General features: G+C 42.3%; 1 protein-coding gene across 1 annotated transcript in view; it reads right to left on the bottom strand.

Annotated features, from left to right (window-relative positions):
• Positions 1-17436, bottom strand: part of qtrt2 (queuine tRNA-ribosyltransferase accessory subunit 2) — a 67409-nt gene that overhangs the window by 21220 nt on the left and 28753 nt on the right. Inside the window, exons 6-7 of the mRNA XM_084325687.1 lie at positions 13118-13317; positions 2144-2295 (exon numbers count right to left, since the gene is read on the bottom strand). Coding sequence (XP_084181813.1) covers positions 2144-2295; positions 13118-13317 — 352 coding nt within the window. The remainder of the gene's footprint in view (positions 1-2143; positions 2296-13117; positions 13318-17436) is intronic.

Genomic DNA, 17436 nt, shown 5'->3' with positions numbered 1-17436 from the left:
ACATGAGAAAGGAAAACTGCAGGTATATACAGTATGTTGAAGTCATCAAAAGATTTCAACTAGAGCAGTCTGAGGCAGGCAATGAGCAAAACGTAATGCAAAGCCAGTGTTATAATTGAAAGGAAAGTGAAAACTTTGAAGCAAGCTAGCATACGAGTGCGCTGACTCCAAGTCTACATTCTTCATTTTCTTTCCCCCAAAGCTGATATATGTAAGATGTTTGATTGCTTGGAATGAGGACAATGTAACCTCAACTACATACAAATGATGTTCAATAAATAAATCAATGTTGCCAGCATGAAAAAGTAACTACATTCTTATTGAATCCCTTTGAGGATTTTTTTAGAATGGAATATGTATCTCGGCTGCTACACTGTAATGTGACTGAGTCAGTGTGTCCGTGTCCACTTGCTTTACAGGCAAGAAATAAACAAACAAAAGAGGCCATTTACCTCTGAATGGCTTTGTTGTTATGATTTGGGGCAATGCCCCTGTTCACTTGAAGATCATTTAGAGGATGTCAGCAGCTATAAACAACCGCTACTGGTCCACAAACCTGCACAGTTACCCGAGATATTGCCTGAAAAGGACATTCCTTGACAGGGCAGCAGGGGGAGAAAAAACGGCAGAGAATGATGGATTATGGCTTCAGATTCAAATGGTTTCCTGTTAGCAGCACGATGTGATGGAGCTTACCGGTAAATGGAACAGCGGCAGATACTGTGACTTTGAATTAGCCTACACATCTCACAGAACACTCTGTATTACCCACGCGTCCACATGGATCTGAATAAGCGGCCAAATGACACAGGTAAGTGAAAATCTCAGGTAATTTTCCTTTACATTCCAACAGCACTGGTGGGTGAATGTAGATTCATACATACACATAGAGGGGCGGGGTTAGGCGGAGATGGTTAGATTCATACATACATACTAGGGCTGACCCCTATTAGTAGAATAGTAGACTAATTGATCGAAAGGAGCCGTAGTCGACTGCCAACCTCTTAGTAAAAAAATAAAAAAAATTAAAAATATTTAAAATATTTTTTTTTCTTTTCTTTTTTTTATCATTCTTTCCAAAAAGAAAAGAGGCCTAGAAGCGTGGCTAACGCTAATGGCACGCATACCAGAGGCTAACTGCCTAAGAAAACAGGCACAGAGGCACTGAAAGAGGATTTCACCCATCTAATGAACACACTAGACTAAATATCAAGATGTATCCATCAGTGGACCAATTGCATGCTTTTGCAGAGAACAAGAAGCCTTCAGTCGACTCATTCAGACATTAAGCACCCCCCACAGCCCAAATGGAATAAAAAAATATATATATACCTTTTTTTTCACTTATTTTCGACTAATAGTCGACTATCGGCTAATTTCGGTCAATCATAGTCGACTATCCAAATCCTTAGTCGGGGACAGCCCTAATACATACACACAGAGGGGCGGGGCTAGGCGGAGATGGTTAGATTCATACATACATACACACAGAGGGGCGGGGCTAGGCGGAGATGGCTAGATCCATACATACACAGAGGGGCGGGGCTAGGCGGAGATGGTTAGATAATTCATACATACATACACACAGAGGGGCGGGGCTAGGCGGAGATGGCTAGATCCATACATACACACAGAGGGGCGGGTACAATCTCTCCCAACAACTTTTGTAAATCCCCATCAAAATGACTCCAATGAAAAGAGTTTTTCGATCGTTTGTCTTATATACAGTTGTACAGCCCTAGCCTATATTTAATTGTATTTCATAATTACCGTATATTATTCTATTGCTTAACTTAGCTCATATTTCATTTTATTTTACTCCACCACTTTATTGTATTATCTGTCTGTTTATGTCTGTCCGCTACTGTCGCTAATGTCGCACCAATAACGTCCAAAGCAAATTCCTTGTATGTGAAAAGTGTACATGGCAATAAAGACCTTTCTGATTCTGAAAACCAAACAAACATTTAGCATTTCTATTGGTTAAAATGTCAAGGCAGGCGTACCTTTAGAGTACAAAAGTGTGATCAGTTTCAGCTCTTCCCTGTCGATTGCCCCCCGGGCCCTCCTCGTGTACAGTATATCTACCACCGTCTATCTACAGTGACACAGTGATTCACGACACCTGCAGGGGGCGCTGTACCTGCGCATTCTGGGTCAGGGGAGATGTCGAAGGGGAAGCAGAGGGCACAGCCACGCTCCGTCACCTGGAAGGGGAAGAAGCTCTCAAACAGGTCCACGCCGGCCTCCACACACGCCAGGACCTCGTCAGGCCTCCCCACGCCCTGGAGCAGTCTGACACACGCACACGCACACGCACACACACACACACACACACAGAATCAAATGCGTATAAAAAACATTTCACTGCTTGTATGATGCTCACATGATGAATAAAGACTTCACTTTGATCAGACGTACAAATACTATATAACCCAAAGCTACATTAAACCTTCATACATAACGCATGAAATCCATTTAAAATGAGCACACACACAAACTATCAAAACACTTCACAAACAGATGGCATACATACCTTTTCCCTAGATACATATTTGACCAAGGGCCCTATTTGATAAGATTTTCTTCCCAGTGTGAGGATATTTGTTGTGACTTATGATTTCATCCAGAATTCCATAATAGAGGATGTAGATTAGATTACAAAGTGCAAATGTAACAATAAAAAGCAACAGCAATGTACAGGTGATTAAACCGGGTAAATATATATATATATATATATATATATATATATATATATATATATATAAATGAGTACTACTGAGTGTAGTGCTAGTCAGATGTATGTACAGAGTTGTAGTATAATATGTACAGTGATACAGGTATAAAGACACTGACCAGCCGCGTAACTAGTAAGAGTAGGATATGTACAGTATATATTATACAGCATTATTGTACAGTATGCTATCATGTACTAACTTATATTTAACTATTAGTAATTTTGCGGGGAAATTAGTACACGTATTGCCATTGTGATGCTGCTGCATCGAACACAAAAATGTAAAAAAAAAATATATATCATGAAATCATGTAGGTTGATTGGAAGCATATCCTAGAAGTAGGAAACTGTCAACAAAAATACCAGAGACAAAAAAATACCGTTTTAACTAGCTCTCTCTGGCCCTGTGCCTATTGGGGGCCAAAGCCTAATTTGGCATTATATAATGAGTCCCCACTGCCAAGAGGACAGCTCTGTGTCTCAACACAACAACCAGTGGGGACGCGGACCCCAGTAGTGTAGTCTAGGGGTACACTGGTGTGGAGTGTACTGCCTGCACAATTTAGAAAATGATAGTGTACCCTCTGCAAATTTAAAAGCATACATTTTAAATTAATTTAATTTAACCTCTTAAATCATAATAATCCATGCTTTTCATTGAAAAATCTGTCCAAAGCATTTAAATCTCCCCAGCTGTAAAAGCTGTAAATGTAAGTGGCTTTCACATCACTGTCTGACCCGAGGGTCTCTCTTCAGAATCAGAACCAATAAGGCCTACAGGGTTCCTGGCTACAGCCGTCACAGCATGCCATTCACTGGTCCATCCCTCGAGGCCGGAAGCCAGAGCCAGCAGAGCTCCATCATCTCCGGGGGGACTGGTAGGAAGTCTCCCCCTATGAAATGCCAATGAAAGGTCACAGGGGGAGCTGGGTGGGCGGATTGGTGAATTGGGGGGTTTGAGTTTCTCTGCGGGAAGTTGGTCCCACAATGCCACAGTCCCAAGAGAGTACAGAACAGTAGAGTTCCAGTGAAAGTTCCAGCGCTGATGTACAAAAGGAGAAAGGCTCCCACGTGGGGAAGAGGCAGGGGTTGCCATGGTTTCCTGGGAATCTTGTGAGCATAATGAGAGTGAAGGTGATGGGAGGGGGAGAGAGAGGGAGTGTGGGGGGCGATGGGGGAGAGTTGACGTTCATTCACACCTCACCTTAAGAGGAAGCGCAATGAATACTAGAGGTCGATGGTGGAAGGCTCAGGAAAAGCGGGGGCTGAGACAGTCGGCGGGCCGCGCTGTCCAAATGCGATCAATCAATTAGGATAACTAATTGGCTGGCCGGACCCTTTGACTGGCTCTGGCCTGGTTCTAAATTACATTGTTATTGAGGAAAGCATGGAACATAGGTGGCCACAGCTGTACCTGACAAACGCAGTGGGATGAGAAGCGGGAGGCTGTCACATGGTTGTTAAGGCAGCTGTATATATAAACAGCATCTGTAGGTTACGTCTGTATCAGGAGGACAAGGAAGGCAAGAGTATATATGGGGGCCCTGAGGGGCCCTGCGGGGATTATACTGATGATCACATTGGTTAAAGGTAAAGAAGTCTCTTCTTCTCTTGGGGTCTTGTGTACAAAGGTCAGGATAATGTGAAACAAAGTCTTATAGATCATTGGTCCTCAGCCTGTTTTGTATTAGAACTAGGGTTGGGCAATAATTCAATATTATCATTGTACGGCATCTGGATCATATCATAATGAAATGATGACATTGTGATGTAAACTAATGATGACAGCCACAATCTCACATTTCTCCCATATCATCCCAACTAGACCCATACCAATTTGCTTACCGTGCCAACAGGTCAGTAGAGGATGCCATTAGCCTGGTACTCCACCACACACTCCTACACCTAGAAACCCCTAACACATACGCACGCATCCTGTTTATCGACTTCAGCTCAGCCTTTAACACCATCTCCCCCAATAAACTATTCTCCAAGCTACAGGACATGAACATCAACCCGGCCATAAACTACTGGATCCTTGACTTCCTCAGCAAGAGAACCCAAAAAGTCAAGGTGAAGAATCTCACAATCCATAACCCTGACGGACTCACTCAAATTCCTCTGCACCCACATCAACAATAACTTAAAATGGGACACAAACATCACGAAAAAGGCCGAGCAGCGCCTGTACTTCCTCAGGCAGTGAGACAGGGCTGTTTGTTGTCACCATTTCTGTTCCTGCTGGCAATAGACTGGGTCATGAAGCAATCCACGGCAGAGAAACGAAATGGCATATAATGGACATTATGGACGCAGTTAGAAGACCTCGACTTTGCAGATGACCTGGCCCTTCTCTCTCACACCCAGCAGCAGATGCAGGAAAAGACAAGTACCATCGCTGACAACTCTACTCGGCTTGGGCTTAACCTCCACAGAGGGAAGAGCAAGGTCATGAGAATCAATACTGACAACACATCACCCATCATTCTGGAAGGAGAAGCGTTGGAAGAGGTAGACAACTTCACCTACCTGGGAAGCATGGTTAACAAGCAAGGTGGAACAGATGCTGATGTGAGAGCCAGGATTGGCAAGGCCAGAGGAGCCTTTCTCCAACTAAAAAACATCTGGAGCTCAAGACACATTTCCATCACAACCAAGATCAGGATCTTTAACACCAACGTGAAGTCAGTCCTACTCTATGGCGCTGAGACCTGGAGGACCACTGCCATCACAACCAATAAACTACAAGTTTTCCTAAACACCCGTCTGCGCCGAATCCTCCAGATTCGCTGGCCTAACAGCGTGTATGCCTTCTACAACGCTGTTCCAGTTCCGCATTGCCGCTTTGCGCTCCGATTGGCAGAGCGCGCGCATGCACATGAGCCGCGACAAGCCCCTCCGCCGTGCTGCGATAAGGCTTTCGCCAGCCGGGAGAGTAGGCGCCGCGAGCGGCATCGCTGCGCTCATCAACGCCCCTCCGTGCTCCGGCTTTCAACAGCGGGGAGAGTATTATGGGGCTTATGCCGCGAAGCAGTAACACAACAGTGAACACATAGTTAAGTACGACTGACAGATGCATTGCAACTATGTGTTCACTGTTGTGTTACTGCTTCTCGGCATAAGCCCCATAATAAGACCGTCTCTGGCTTCGTCCAGCGGACACCATGGCGAGCTCAGCGATGCCGCTCGCGGCAGCATACTCTCCCCGCTGTTGAAAGCCTTATCGCAGCACGGAGGGTCGTGGACACCACCAACGCAGCCGCGAAGGCGGCGATGAAGCCCGAGTCGCGCGACTTTTTATTGTTTGTCATGACAAACCAATTACATAATCCAACATATTCCAGCTAACGGTATATTTTTTTAATGATTGCTTAAGGTATAAATTAGGTTAACTGGAGCTTAGTATTGCTGCCTGGCTGAGGGCCGCGTTGTGGCTCATGCGCGCGCTCTGCCAATCAGAGCGCAAAACGGCAACGCGGAACTGGAACAGCGTTGTAGAAGGCATACACGCGGCCTAACACCATCAGCAACAAAGACCTGTGGCAACGAACACAACAACAGCCAGCAGAGAAAGAGATTCTCCAACGGCGTTGGAGATGGATTGGCCAAACACTCCGTAAACCATCCCTGAGCATCACAAGACAATCTCTCAGGTGGAACCCCCAAGGGAAAAGAAAGAGAGGCCGATCACGAAACACCTGACGCAGAGACTTGGAAGATGATGCCAAGAAGATGGGACACACCTGGGGCCAGCTGGAGAGGTTGGCTCAGGATCGGGATGCTTGGAGAACCCTTGTTGACGGCCTATGCCCCAAACGGGGTAAAAGGCGTAAGTAAGTAATCATGCAAAGCATACTCACCTCATCAATCATAGTCTGGTATGGTTCTGCACAAGAACACTCTATTCAAAAACGTCAGCGCATCATAAACAAGGCCTCCAAAATTATAGGGTGTGACCTTCCCTCCCTGTACTCCATCTTTACCTCCTGCACAACCACCCGTGCCAGAAAAATTGCAAAGGACCCCTCACACCCAGCACACAAATAAGGGATCTAGGTGAAAGGTGACGAGCGAAAACCAGAAGTGAAAAAAATAATCCGAATTAATTGACGTGGATGAGGAAATGGAGAGCTTTTTTTTTTCTTGGCACAGTTTACCTGGAAGACTCATTTCTCCATATTTCCACCCACTCTCCCACAACCCCACCACGTTTACTTATGCTTTTAAAAGTTCATCAGTCATCCATTTTCACTCAACTCAGGCCGGTATTACTCGGTTGCATCCAATTTTAATCAAGTGAATTATTGCTAATTCAGCATACAGTACCTACTCTGAAATCATAACCGTGGAAATCGTTTTGCGCAAGATAAGTGAAAGCTGCGATGGAAAGAGATGCTGAGGTGAGAGATACTCAGCTCTCCGAGTCGAGGGCCAGTTTAACCTAGAATTGCTAATCTTACAAACTATTGCGGGTGAATAATGAATTGAAATCCATTGTATGATTAATTTGCATGCATTAATCATTATTTTAATTAATTTCACATACCTACTGTGAAACAAAGCCGTAGAAATAATTGTTTTCGTGCTAGACCAGTGAAATCCGAGATGTTTTGCATGCGTGTGTATTCTACTTCATTTTCCAATATGTAATTTTAAAAAGTTAAAAGAATTATCTATAATGAGCCAATATCCATAAATTATGCCTCCTTGCCCACCTCTTAAAGAAATAGCCGTTCTTGTATTCATGGAGGAGAATGAACAGAAGTGCATTTACAGTAACATATTGAGCTGGTATGCACAAATTGAGCGGATAAACAGAATGACAAATTAACCAAGTGACCTCAATGAAATTTCCTTTTTCTTTGTGTGAGTCTGGCCCTAAGTTAAGTTTAAGTTTAAGTTGATTTATTTATTTATTACTCAGGGACAATGCATATCAATCAACATTTTTTTTTAATTATTATTATCTTTTTCCACCTTTTTTTCCCAGTTTTTCTCCCATCCCAATGTTAGTCGTTATGCCAATTCCCAATCCTCTTCCTGGTCGTTGCGCACTCTACCCCCTACCGTCGGTCCGGGAGGGCGGAGATTATCACATGCTTCCTCCGACACATGTGTACCCAGCCCACCGCTTCTTTTCACCTGGCAGCGCAGACTCTCACTGGGAGAGTGTAACGTGTGGAAGGTCACACTACCTCTCTTAGATCCTTCCCTTGCTGTGCAGGCGCCCCGACCAAACTGTCCTGGAGTCGCTGTTTTACAACGACCAGGACCCACCCTCGCCGGGTTTCCCACCCTCTAACACTGCCAATTGTGTTAGTATTGACGGCACCACAGCTGGATTTGATCCCACTGTCTCTGTGGTGGTAGACAGACGCTTAGTCCGCTGCACTACCTGGCCGCCATCAATCAACACTTTCATGTAAATGTGCCAGAGTTAGCTAATGAGCTGCCTAACATGCATGTCCGGAGTCCCTGGAGGAAACCCACGCAAACACGGGGAGAACATGCAAACTCCACACAGAAAGACCTCCCTCTGGGGTTCGAGGCACAGGTGGCTAACCTGCCCATCTGGATTCTTCATTTCAGCGTCCTTGGTAATTGAGTTTGTCACCCCCTGGTTTGGTCAGACTGGCTTGTTTGCCATGTAGGCCAATATATTAATTATATTCTCTCCAGGTTTGTGCAAAGGCAACACAGCTTTCCATAAATGCATCCCAGATGCCAAATATCTGGGGTAAACCTTTCGGTTTCCCATCAAGTGGGTCGCCTGTCCTTTGTGTGTCCTCAACCGAGCCCGCTTTCCTACAGCGCGCACAGAACAGACAGGAAATAAGTGGTTCAAGGAGGAGAACTGTTATTACACTGGGGTTCAAACAACTAGACTATTTGCTTGCGGCAACGTTTGTACATCATTCTTGGCGCCACAGTCAATTTGTTTGTATTGATTTATTGACTAAACATATGTAGCTCAAACATTTCCAGGCACACAGGCTGTGCGCTCTCCTGCCAATATCGAGCCACTTCACAAGTAAATTTGATCAAATGGGGTTATTTTGAATTCATATTTCCACATGAGGCTATCTCTTTGAAATTTTTCATCTGGCACCGATCGCTACCAAACTGTATTTGATCATCAATATAATGCATTTGGAGCTATAAATCAAGTTCTGGAGAAAGCTGCAGAAACCGATAAAAACATACTTATACTTTAGACCATATTTTAGTATGAATATGTGAATGAAAAGGTATATCGTTGCTACACCCTGAACAATGGATATAGGACATTGAATGGGCCATAATAATGTCAATTTAGCAATAGAATTTAAAAAGTTATAGCCCTGCAAAGAAGGGGAACTTCTCCATAGACAATAGAGCTGGCTAGGGATGGTAAATTATGAATTTAACCATGGCGATCAAAGTGTTAAGAAAAAGGTTTGTAAAGATATTTTTGAAAACTACAAGGGTGAATAACACTGTTTTGTTTTCTTTTTTTTCTTTTAGAATACTGTTTTGGAATCTATATTTTTGTATTTTTTTGTAAAGCTAAATTTTGAAAAACTACAAGGGTGAATAATACTGTTTTGCTTGCTTTTTTTTCTTTTCTTTAGAATACTGTTTGAGTCTAAATTTTTGTATTTTTTGGTAAGAATATAGGACAGTCACTGTAAATAATCAAATATTGATAAATGATGATATATATTGTACTGTGTGTGATGATGACTGAAAAAATAAACTACTACTACTATATATTGTCATTTGAAACAAGTTACCAATGCATTGTCCCATGGGATTATGCCCCCCACGGCGAAATTAATTAGTCCCTCTCTCTCTCTCTCTCTCTCTCTCTCTCTCCCCCAAAGGTATCTGCCAGTGCAGGTGGGTGACTGTCACGCAAAGCGCATTGCGAGTATGGGCGGAGCCCAGCCAAAAACAGCTTGGAATCTGGAAGGGCAGAAAGTGGTCCACCAAAGTACTTGATTAAAAATACATAACAATGAATTTTATTGGAAATACTATGTACAGATGTGTTCCATAGACTCACAGGAATTGTGGTAAATTGCCCAAATAGTGAAAGAAAGCTAAATAGTTCCCCTTTAATGATTTTATAATACTTCTAATATAGCTAGTGAACTGAACTCTTATCATCATCAACTATCCAGTTCGTTTTTATAGTGTAACAGTTGGCTAAGAAAAAGAATGAATAAGTTGGTTGGTTAAATGGGAATATTTAGAAAGTACAGAGAGCTTCTAATAACGTTATGCCCACAAAACCAACTTGATTGAAAATGTATGTAAACACCTGCTCTGGTGTGAACTGCTCCAGGGTGACTTTTGAGCCAGCTTAGTATGTTGAGTTACCGGTAAGTCTTTTTTTTACCTTGACTTGGGAAAACAGGGATAAACTCAAAGAATGCACCCTGCGACTTGTTGGACCCTTTGGTCACTTTTTGTCGCCTTTGGTCACTTTTTGTCACATGTTTTGCAAATTGGATATCAGTCTTCAACAACCCCATTTTTTTAGATAGTGTTTTTTAGACAATATCATAAAGTGCTATTTTGGCGCATATAGGCTATAGGGCTGGTATGTTGGTTCCCTCTGCCATTTCCACAGCAAGTCTCCTCTCTGCCCGCTAGTAGTGGCTATCACTCACAGACAAACAACACATGACTGGTGTTTTCACTGCACACACAAACTTGTGTTCCCAAGGGGCCAAGTGGCGCTGTCCGTGGTGCTGAACTGGACAGCGGAGAAGCACCTGAACTGCAAAGTCTCATTTCTCTCTCTTGAACATTCACTTATACAAAAAGACTGAAGCTATCTAACGGAGGACACTCTTCTTCTATTTTAATTAGGAAAATGTATTCACATATCATAGAATTGTTCTGCCAATTGATGACCCAATAAAGTCACCCTATAAGACACCCTATAAAGTCCACGACCCTACATTTGGGAAACGCTGACCTACGTGAAACAAAACATTAACTTAGAGCCTCTCTCACCACTTATACTGAGAACATGTAGACATGCTGTGCTACCTGTAGTCCTACTTTACAGCATGGTTAGGGGGCGCTCTCTCTCTCTCTCTCTCAATTTATAAGACAGGGGACCTTTAACCCATTCAGTGCCAACCACGAGTATAGTAGGGTTAACTCGCCATCGCTTGAGTGCCAATCACGAGTATAGTCGGGTTTTAATCGTTATTTCTTTTATTAGCGATATCCATTCATTTTCATCCACCCTGATGTTATCGTTGGGAATGGGTCTGAGCTCGCAAAAGGGCAAATACCGCCGCCTATCGTCTCCTGGATGGTATTGCACATCATTGGATTGGTCCGGGTTTCCCTTCTCGGGCAAGCAGTATCGTGTTACCACATTGACTGGGGAGGCTGGGAGCAGCGTCGATTATGTGTTTTGGACTATAACGTTGGATCAATGATTATGTGTTTTGGACTATAACGTTGGATCAATAAACGCGATCAATATTTGGAATGGCGATCAGGAATTAGATTAATCTTTTTGCAGAACATCAGATGTGAGGTAAGGAATCTATGTTACCAGTATTGGGTTAATTAATATCTAGCGTGCATAAGGACACATATACTATTGATAATCTAGCGTTTATTTGAAAACAATTCATAAATCAGCCGAAAAATTACAACGTGTTTTGTGTATTCCACTAAGGGGTATTATCGCGTCTTTCTCTGGAATTACTAGAAATCTCCAAAACTATACTCGTATTCAAAACGGTATAAAACGGAAATGTACAGATGAAAAAACAATCAGTTTCGTACATGTTGACTGCAAGCAAGTCATTGATGAGCGACGGGTGTATTAGACCCATAGCCACAATTTAAGATATAGTTTAAGCGTTCGCAAATATCCCTGTCCTCCCATTGATTAAAGCGCTGGCCTACAAGCCCTAATTTGGTCATATCCGGCCGGCTCTGAATTAGGGCTGGGCGATATGGCCTAAATATGATATCACGATATTTTCTGACCTTTCGGCGATACACGATACACATCACGATGTCTTTCTTTTTTTCCCCAAACAATTCATTATGAGGCTTACCAAGACAGTATTTGAGTTTGCAAGCTAACATTAAAGACAAAATAAAATACCCATGCATTTAGCATTTTTATATTATATATTAGATTTAGATTATTGGATTATTAGATTATATATTGCATATATTTAGCAATGAGATATTATATGATTTAGATATGAAATATGATGAATTGAAAATGGGGGACCTGATGTAAACAAGACGAAAGTCTTTCTCTGGTCTGCATCCCCTTAACAATTGTATGTATTGAGCTGTACTGTACCCATTCTGCAATATGTTAATAAAGTTTTAAATCAATCAATAGCATTTTAGCATTTTTATGAAACTACTGTATATTTGTATGTCTCTAAATGTTTTGAAAATGGAGGACCCTTATGTAAAAAAGCCAAAAGTCTTTTTCTGGTCTTCATCCTCCAGTCCACTGTTGTTGTATTCAGCTGTACTGTATTGTACCCATTCTGCAATCTGTTAATAAAGTTTTCATTCATTCATTCATTCTGACGGCAAACAGAATAATTTTGATTGACAGTCGAGTCTGCCAATTACGTCACACCGCTTGCACCCGCCCTGATGTTCTTAGCACCGGCAAGCGCTTATTCGTTTTTAACTTCCGGTAAATCCGCCATTGATCTACACGGACCGAAAACCACAACAAACCTACCGTGGCTAATAACGTTAGCTCCCCGCGGCCCACAGAGTAGGCTACCAGCGCTCCGCAGGAGTACTAAACGAGGCATAATGATTTTACTGCAACGAATGTTATAATAAAAGCCTTTCCATACATCTGTCTGATTGAAAACTTTATTAACAGACCGCAGAACCTCACAGGCTGAGATATGAACGAGTAATGCTTGCTATCTATCTATGTCGTCCTCGGACGTTGCTATGTCATACGCTGATGTTATTGAACGTGTAACTATATAACGTTAATGCCACAAAACGAATGCTTTTGTTAATCATAAGTAGTAACTTTGATGCAGTAGTGTGTGTGTGGGGGCGGCGTTGTTCAAAAGTTTGAACGTGTGGACCAGATTGACGCGACACAATCCTCTTGGGCAAAACATCACGATATCCACGATACGTTTAAAAAGTGTATCGTTAATGAACTGTACCCGATATTTATATAATATCGTCATATCGCCCAGCCCTACTCTGAATGTGTTAAGAATGAGTCATTCGCTTTTGGTTTTTAAGAAAATGGTTTCTATAGCTATTTTTGAAGATTACAAATGTGAATAACTGCTGCTGCTACAACAGCAACAACAACAACATAAGTCGGCCGGCTGGACAGACTGCGCCGCAAAGACCCACCTTGGTTTGTCCTCCGGCAGCTCCTTGGTCACCTCCCCGATGACCTGGGTCCTCAGTGCTTGGTCCATGGAGCCTGTGTGGAGGCCATCCAGGCAGAATCCCGCCACGGGCCTCTTGGCCGTTTCCCTGGCCGAACGCACCCGCTCGTCCAGCAGATCTCCCCCCTCCACCACTCCAAACACAGCCACGCCCTGCAGCTCCTGCCCACAGAAGAAACGAGAACAGCTGATGTACGCAATATGAATTATGTCAAGATGCCGTTGAGTTGATTGAATATGTGCACACATACAACACTCGTAACTATTTACAACCAGTGTCAGAGCGAGCGCACTCAAGTTGTTCAGAAATTCTGAGGGCTCAGGTGCACACTGGATGCTCTGACCAAAGAGTCCGTTTATCAGAGCGGAGCAGATTTTCAGAGTGAATTTATTAACTCACCTTAACACATTCGGGGCCATTGGGGCCCATCTAATCCCACTCTATGAGGCCAGCTTTTCATTACAAGTTTTCATTGTGCGTGAGGTTGTTTGTAGAGCTAAATCTATATTTTATATTATTGCTATGTGTCCATTGTCATTGTCAATTGACAGTATAAACCTTCCCTTCAATATGCCATAAAGAAATAATTTCTTCATCAATACGTTCCAATTTTCGTGAATATGAACTATATACAGCAGTGGTTCTCAAACTGTGGTACGCGTACCACTAGTGGTACTTGGTGGTACTGCTGGTGGTACTTGAAAACATTTACAAAAAAGCAAATTTTTTTTTTCTTTTTTCTTTTCGTCTTCTTGTCAGGCCACTGAACTTAGAAGCAGGCCAGGCCAGTGTTTCTGGTTGCAGCGGCGCGATAGTTAGATAACCTAAGTGGGGAACAACCAGGAGATCACTGTGACAGAGAGTAATGCGGTCTAAACAGTCATAAATCTTTAATTCAACTTCAGCCCTGATCATAACCATTTATTTTTTGATTTTTTTGTAATGTCAGATAAAAAATGAAGTACTCCCACTTTTCTGAAAAGAGTTGATGTTAAATCTGACATTACAAAAAATCCATCAAAATCTGTGTTGCTGCTAATCATTGTCACATGCCTAGCCTGTAATAATCCCCCCCAGAAAAATGTACTTTGCATTTGATATATTGAAAATATTTGACTTGATATTTTTTTTACAATAATTTGTGATGCCATCACACAAACTGGCATTTAAAGGGTAAACATTAAAATGTTTATTGAATATGTGTTTTCTTTTCTTTTTTACAATAATTTGTGATGCCCATCATAAACACTGGCATTTAAGGGTAACATTTAAAAAATGCCTGCACCTGAATGCAGGAAATTAAGTTTTTGTAACAAAATAATTGTGTGTGTGTGTGTGTGTGTGTGTGAGTGAGAGACTGACGGACAATTGCTTGCTGTGTGAGAGAGAGAGAGAGAGAGAGAGAGAGAGAGAGAGAGAGAGAGAGAGAGAGAGAGAGAGAGAGAGAGAGAGAGAGAGAGAGAGAGAGAGAGAGAGAGAGAGAGAAAACAGAAACAGAATTAAGTACATTTGCTGAAATACAGTTCTTAATTTTCTCACTTGCTATGTGAGAATGTTAGTTATTATGTTCTCAATGCCCCTTGCATTGTATGAGTTGTGTGGAAGCGTTTGCTAGTTCTAGTGCTATCCCTTTGTACATTGTGGCTGTGTCTGACAAAAGTTAACAATAAATAATGGTATTAGGAATACATTTGCCTCCTGCGTGAACTGTGCATAGCTGAATAGACTGGATTTTAACGCCGGTCATATGGTGGTACTTGGAGAGCCAGCTATGTTCTCAGGTGGTACTTGGTGTAAAAAGTTTGAGAACCACTGATATACAGCAATGATCTGGGGTAATTCCTGCAAAGCTAGTTATAGGGCGCTAAGCTAATAACGTTAAATCGAGGCATTTCGGCCCTACACAAGCTAGAGTTAAAAATCTAAATGCATATGATCGGTATCATGTTCCACCATGAATGCATGAAAGGGGGGGGGGGGGGGGGGGTCGTTTCTGATTATTGATTACCAATAACGGCATTTGTTATTGCAACATCATACGCTGACCGGGTGGATGCTATGAGAACAAGGCCCGATCAGACTGAAATTGTCGTCAAATCGCTCTTACCTGTGGCTGGTTGGATTCCAAAAAGAATTTCCCAGTTATTTGATCGCCAACTGGTAGATCGATATGTCCATTGGCTGATGCTATATTCCTTTACTGCATACTGAATTCAGCGTCGCAAAAAGTATTCCAGGCGATCTGGTAAAGCCATAGCTTTAGGCTAACAGAAAACCTAACCCGGAGCAAAAAAAAAAGTGACACCCGGTCTGCAACAGGGGAAACTGCATTATCGAGACAGCGCCAATACCAGGATCTGGCCGGTACTGCACTTTCGGAGTCCCGATATGCCGTTTCCAGCCAAAATACAGCTCTGTGACATTGAGTAGGATATTAAAATGGAATAAAAGCAAAACCGAGTTTACAACATTCAAAGGATGGCGCCCAATCACGTATATATACGTGGTTGGCCGCAAATCGGTTAACTAGGGCCCTATGAAATCAGTTTTTTATCTTTTCCTGTTTTCGGATATGAATTTTCCTGTTTTCGGATTTCTCAGTTTTTTTTTCCCGTTTTCGGATTTCTCTGATTTTATATTTTTTCCTTTGGATTTAACCACAAAAAAAACTATACAAAATTATGTTTTTAACTAACTTTAATAACAGTACATCTGAAAACAGTGCCAGTGTAGTTCAATGTTCAGTGGCAGTTAGGTTATGAGGTTTCTTTTTTCAAATTCAGTTCAGTTCAATGCAGTTAAACTGCCAGTGCAGTGCAATAACTAAATCATAATTAAATAGTTAAATAATACAAAATAATTATTTGTTTAAAAGAAATCAGAAAAAAAAAAAAAAAAATTATTTCAAATAGATGTCCTTTAAAGGTTCATGCTTCTCCCCATCTCTGGCTGACATCACCATTGTGATACATGATGGTTAGGCCTTTGTGTTTTCCTCAGTGAGGGATTCTCTTTTGTCGGTCAGCAGCGTTTTGTACTTGCTGAAATAATTTTTTAAGTTTAAATATCAACATTATCTGGCCATCCTCAGTAAATACTATCAAACTTGCCAAAGACCAGAGTTGGGACGGGCACCCGTGCACACACAGAAAGTGTAACGTTTGGTTACTTGAAGGAGAGAGGGAGAGAGAGAGAGAGAGACTGAGACTTGTTACACGCGACGCTAGTCAGTCTCGGAGTTGTCTCGGAATGGATTTGGTAGCTTTTTTCTGCGTCTCCGTAGACCGTGCCGCACCACCGTTTTAAAGGCTTAGTGAAGATTGATTTATATGAAAACCGATGTATGTATAATTTAGCTAGCTCGCCAACGTTACTGTGATTAAAGCAAACATAAAAAGAAAAAGAAAAAAAAGAAGAATTAATACTTTTTTCTTTATTATAATTTTTTCTGGTGGAGCGTCCCGTTGATATGAATGGTATGGTATGGAAATGGTATGAATGCGTGCGTGTGTGAAATCAGCCCGAATTTAATCCGGGTCTCTGCGGTGGTAGGTGAGTGCTTATACCTCTACACTACCCAGACCACCTGTTTGAGTGAACTCAAAGAGAACTTGAGAACCGTTCATCCGATGTGCGATGTCGAGTGTGAAGTTGACTGGATGAGAGGTTCTTGAGAAAGCTGCAAGCAGCAATACCAGGGGCCGAGCAATCGACCAGTTCCGAACGGGCACTGCACTAGTAGGGTTTAAAACCCAATACCAGGTTGACGAGGATGTAATGGTACAGTTGTGGTGACTCACTTATTACGCACAATTGGTGCAGACATTCACTGGACTTGAGGAGCGGAGTGAGTGCTCCTTTAAGCCTGGGGATTCTGGGAACGGGGTGTGTATTTGGTAACCTATATTATGTCACCTGTCAGCTGTCAGCTGGCTGCTGTCACTTTCGAGTAGTAACGTTAACGTCTCTGCACTCTGTTGGATGTATGTAATTTATGTTGGGAAGTAAAAGGAAAGCCTCGACTACCGTCTAACGTTTCATCCTTTCTTGCGTTCCCACACAGTCAGCATAAACGAAAAACAAATCATCAATGTTGATTGCGTCTGCCCTGTCACTCTTTATACAAAAAGGGATGGTTACTTTTGAGCTGTATTCCCGTATATCATTAGGCCGTGCTATTCTCTCTTTCTCAATCCATGGATCTGTAATTAACACAACACAAGAATTCAGAATCCTCAGATGACATCACGCAAGGACAAATTCAAAACTCAATAACTTGC

Source organism: Notolepis coatsorum, assembly GCF_963971535.1.
Source record: "Notolepis coatsorum genome assembly, chromosome: 12".
In the NCBI taxonomy this organism is placed as follows: domain Eukaryota; kingdom Metazoa; phylum Chordata; class Actinopteri; order Aulopiformes; family Paralepididae; genus Notolepis; species Notolepis coatsorum.
Note: the sequence above shows the minus strand (reverse complement) of the source record. Positions and strands in the feature narration are given on the sequence as shown.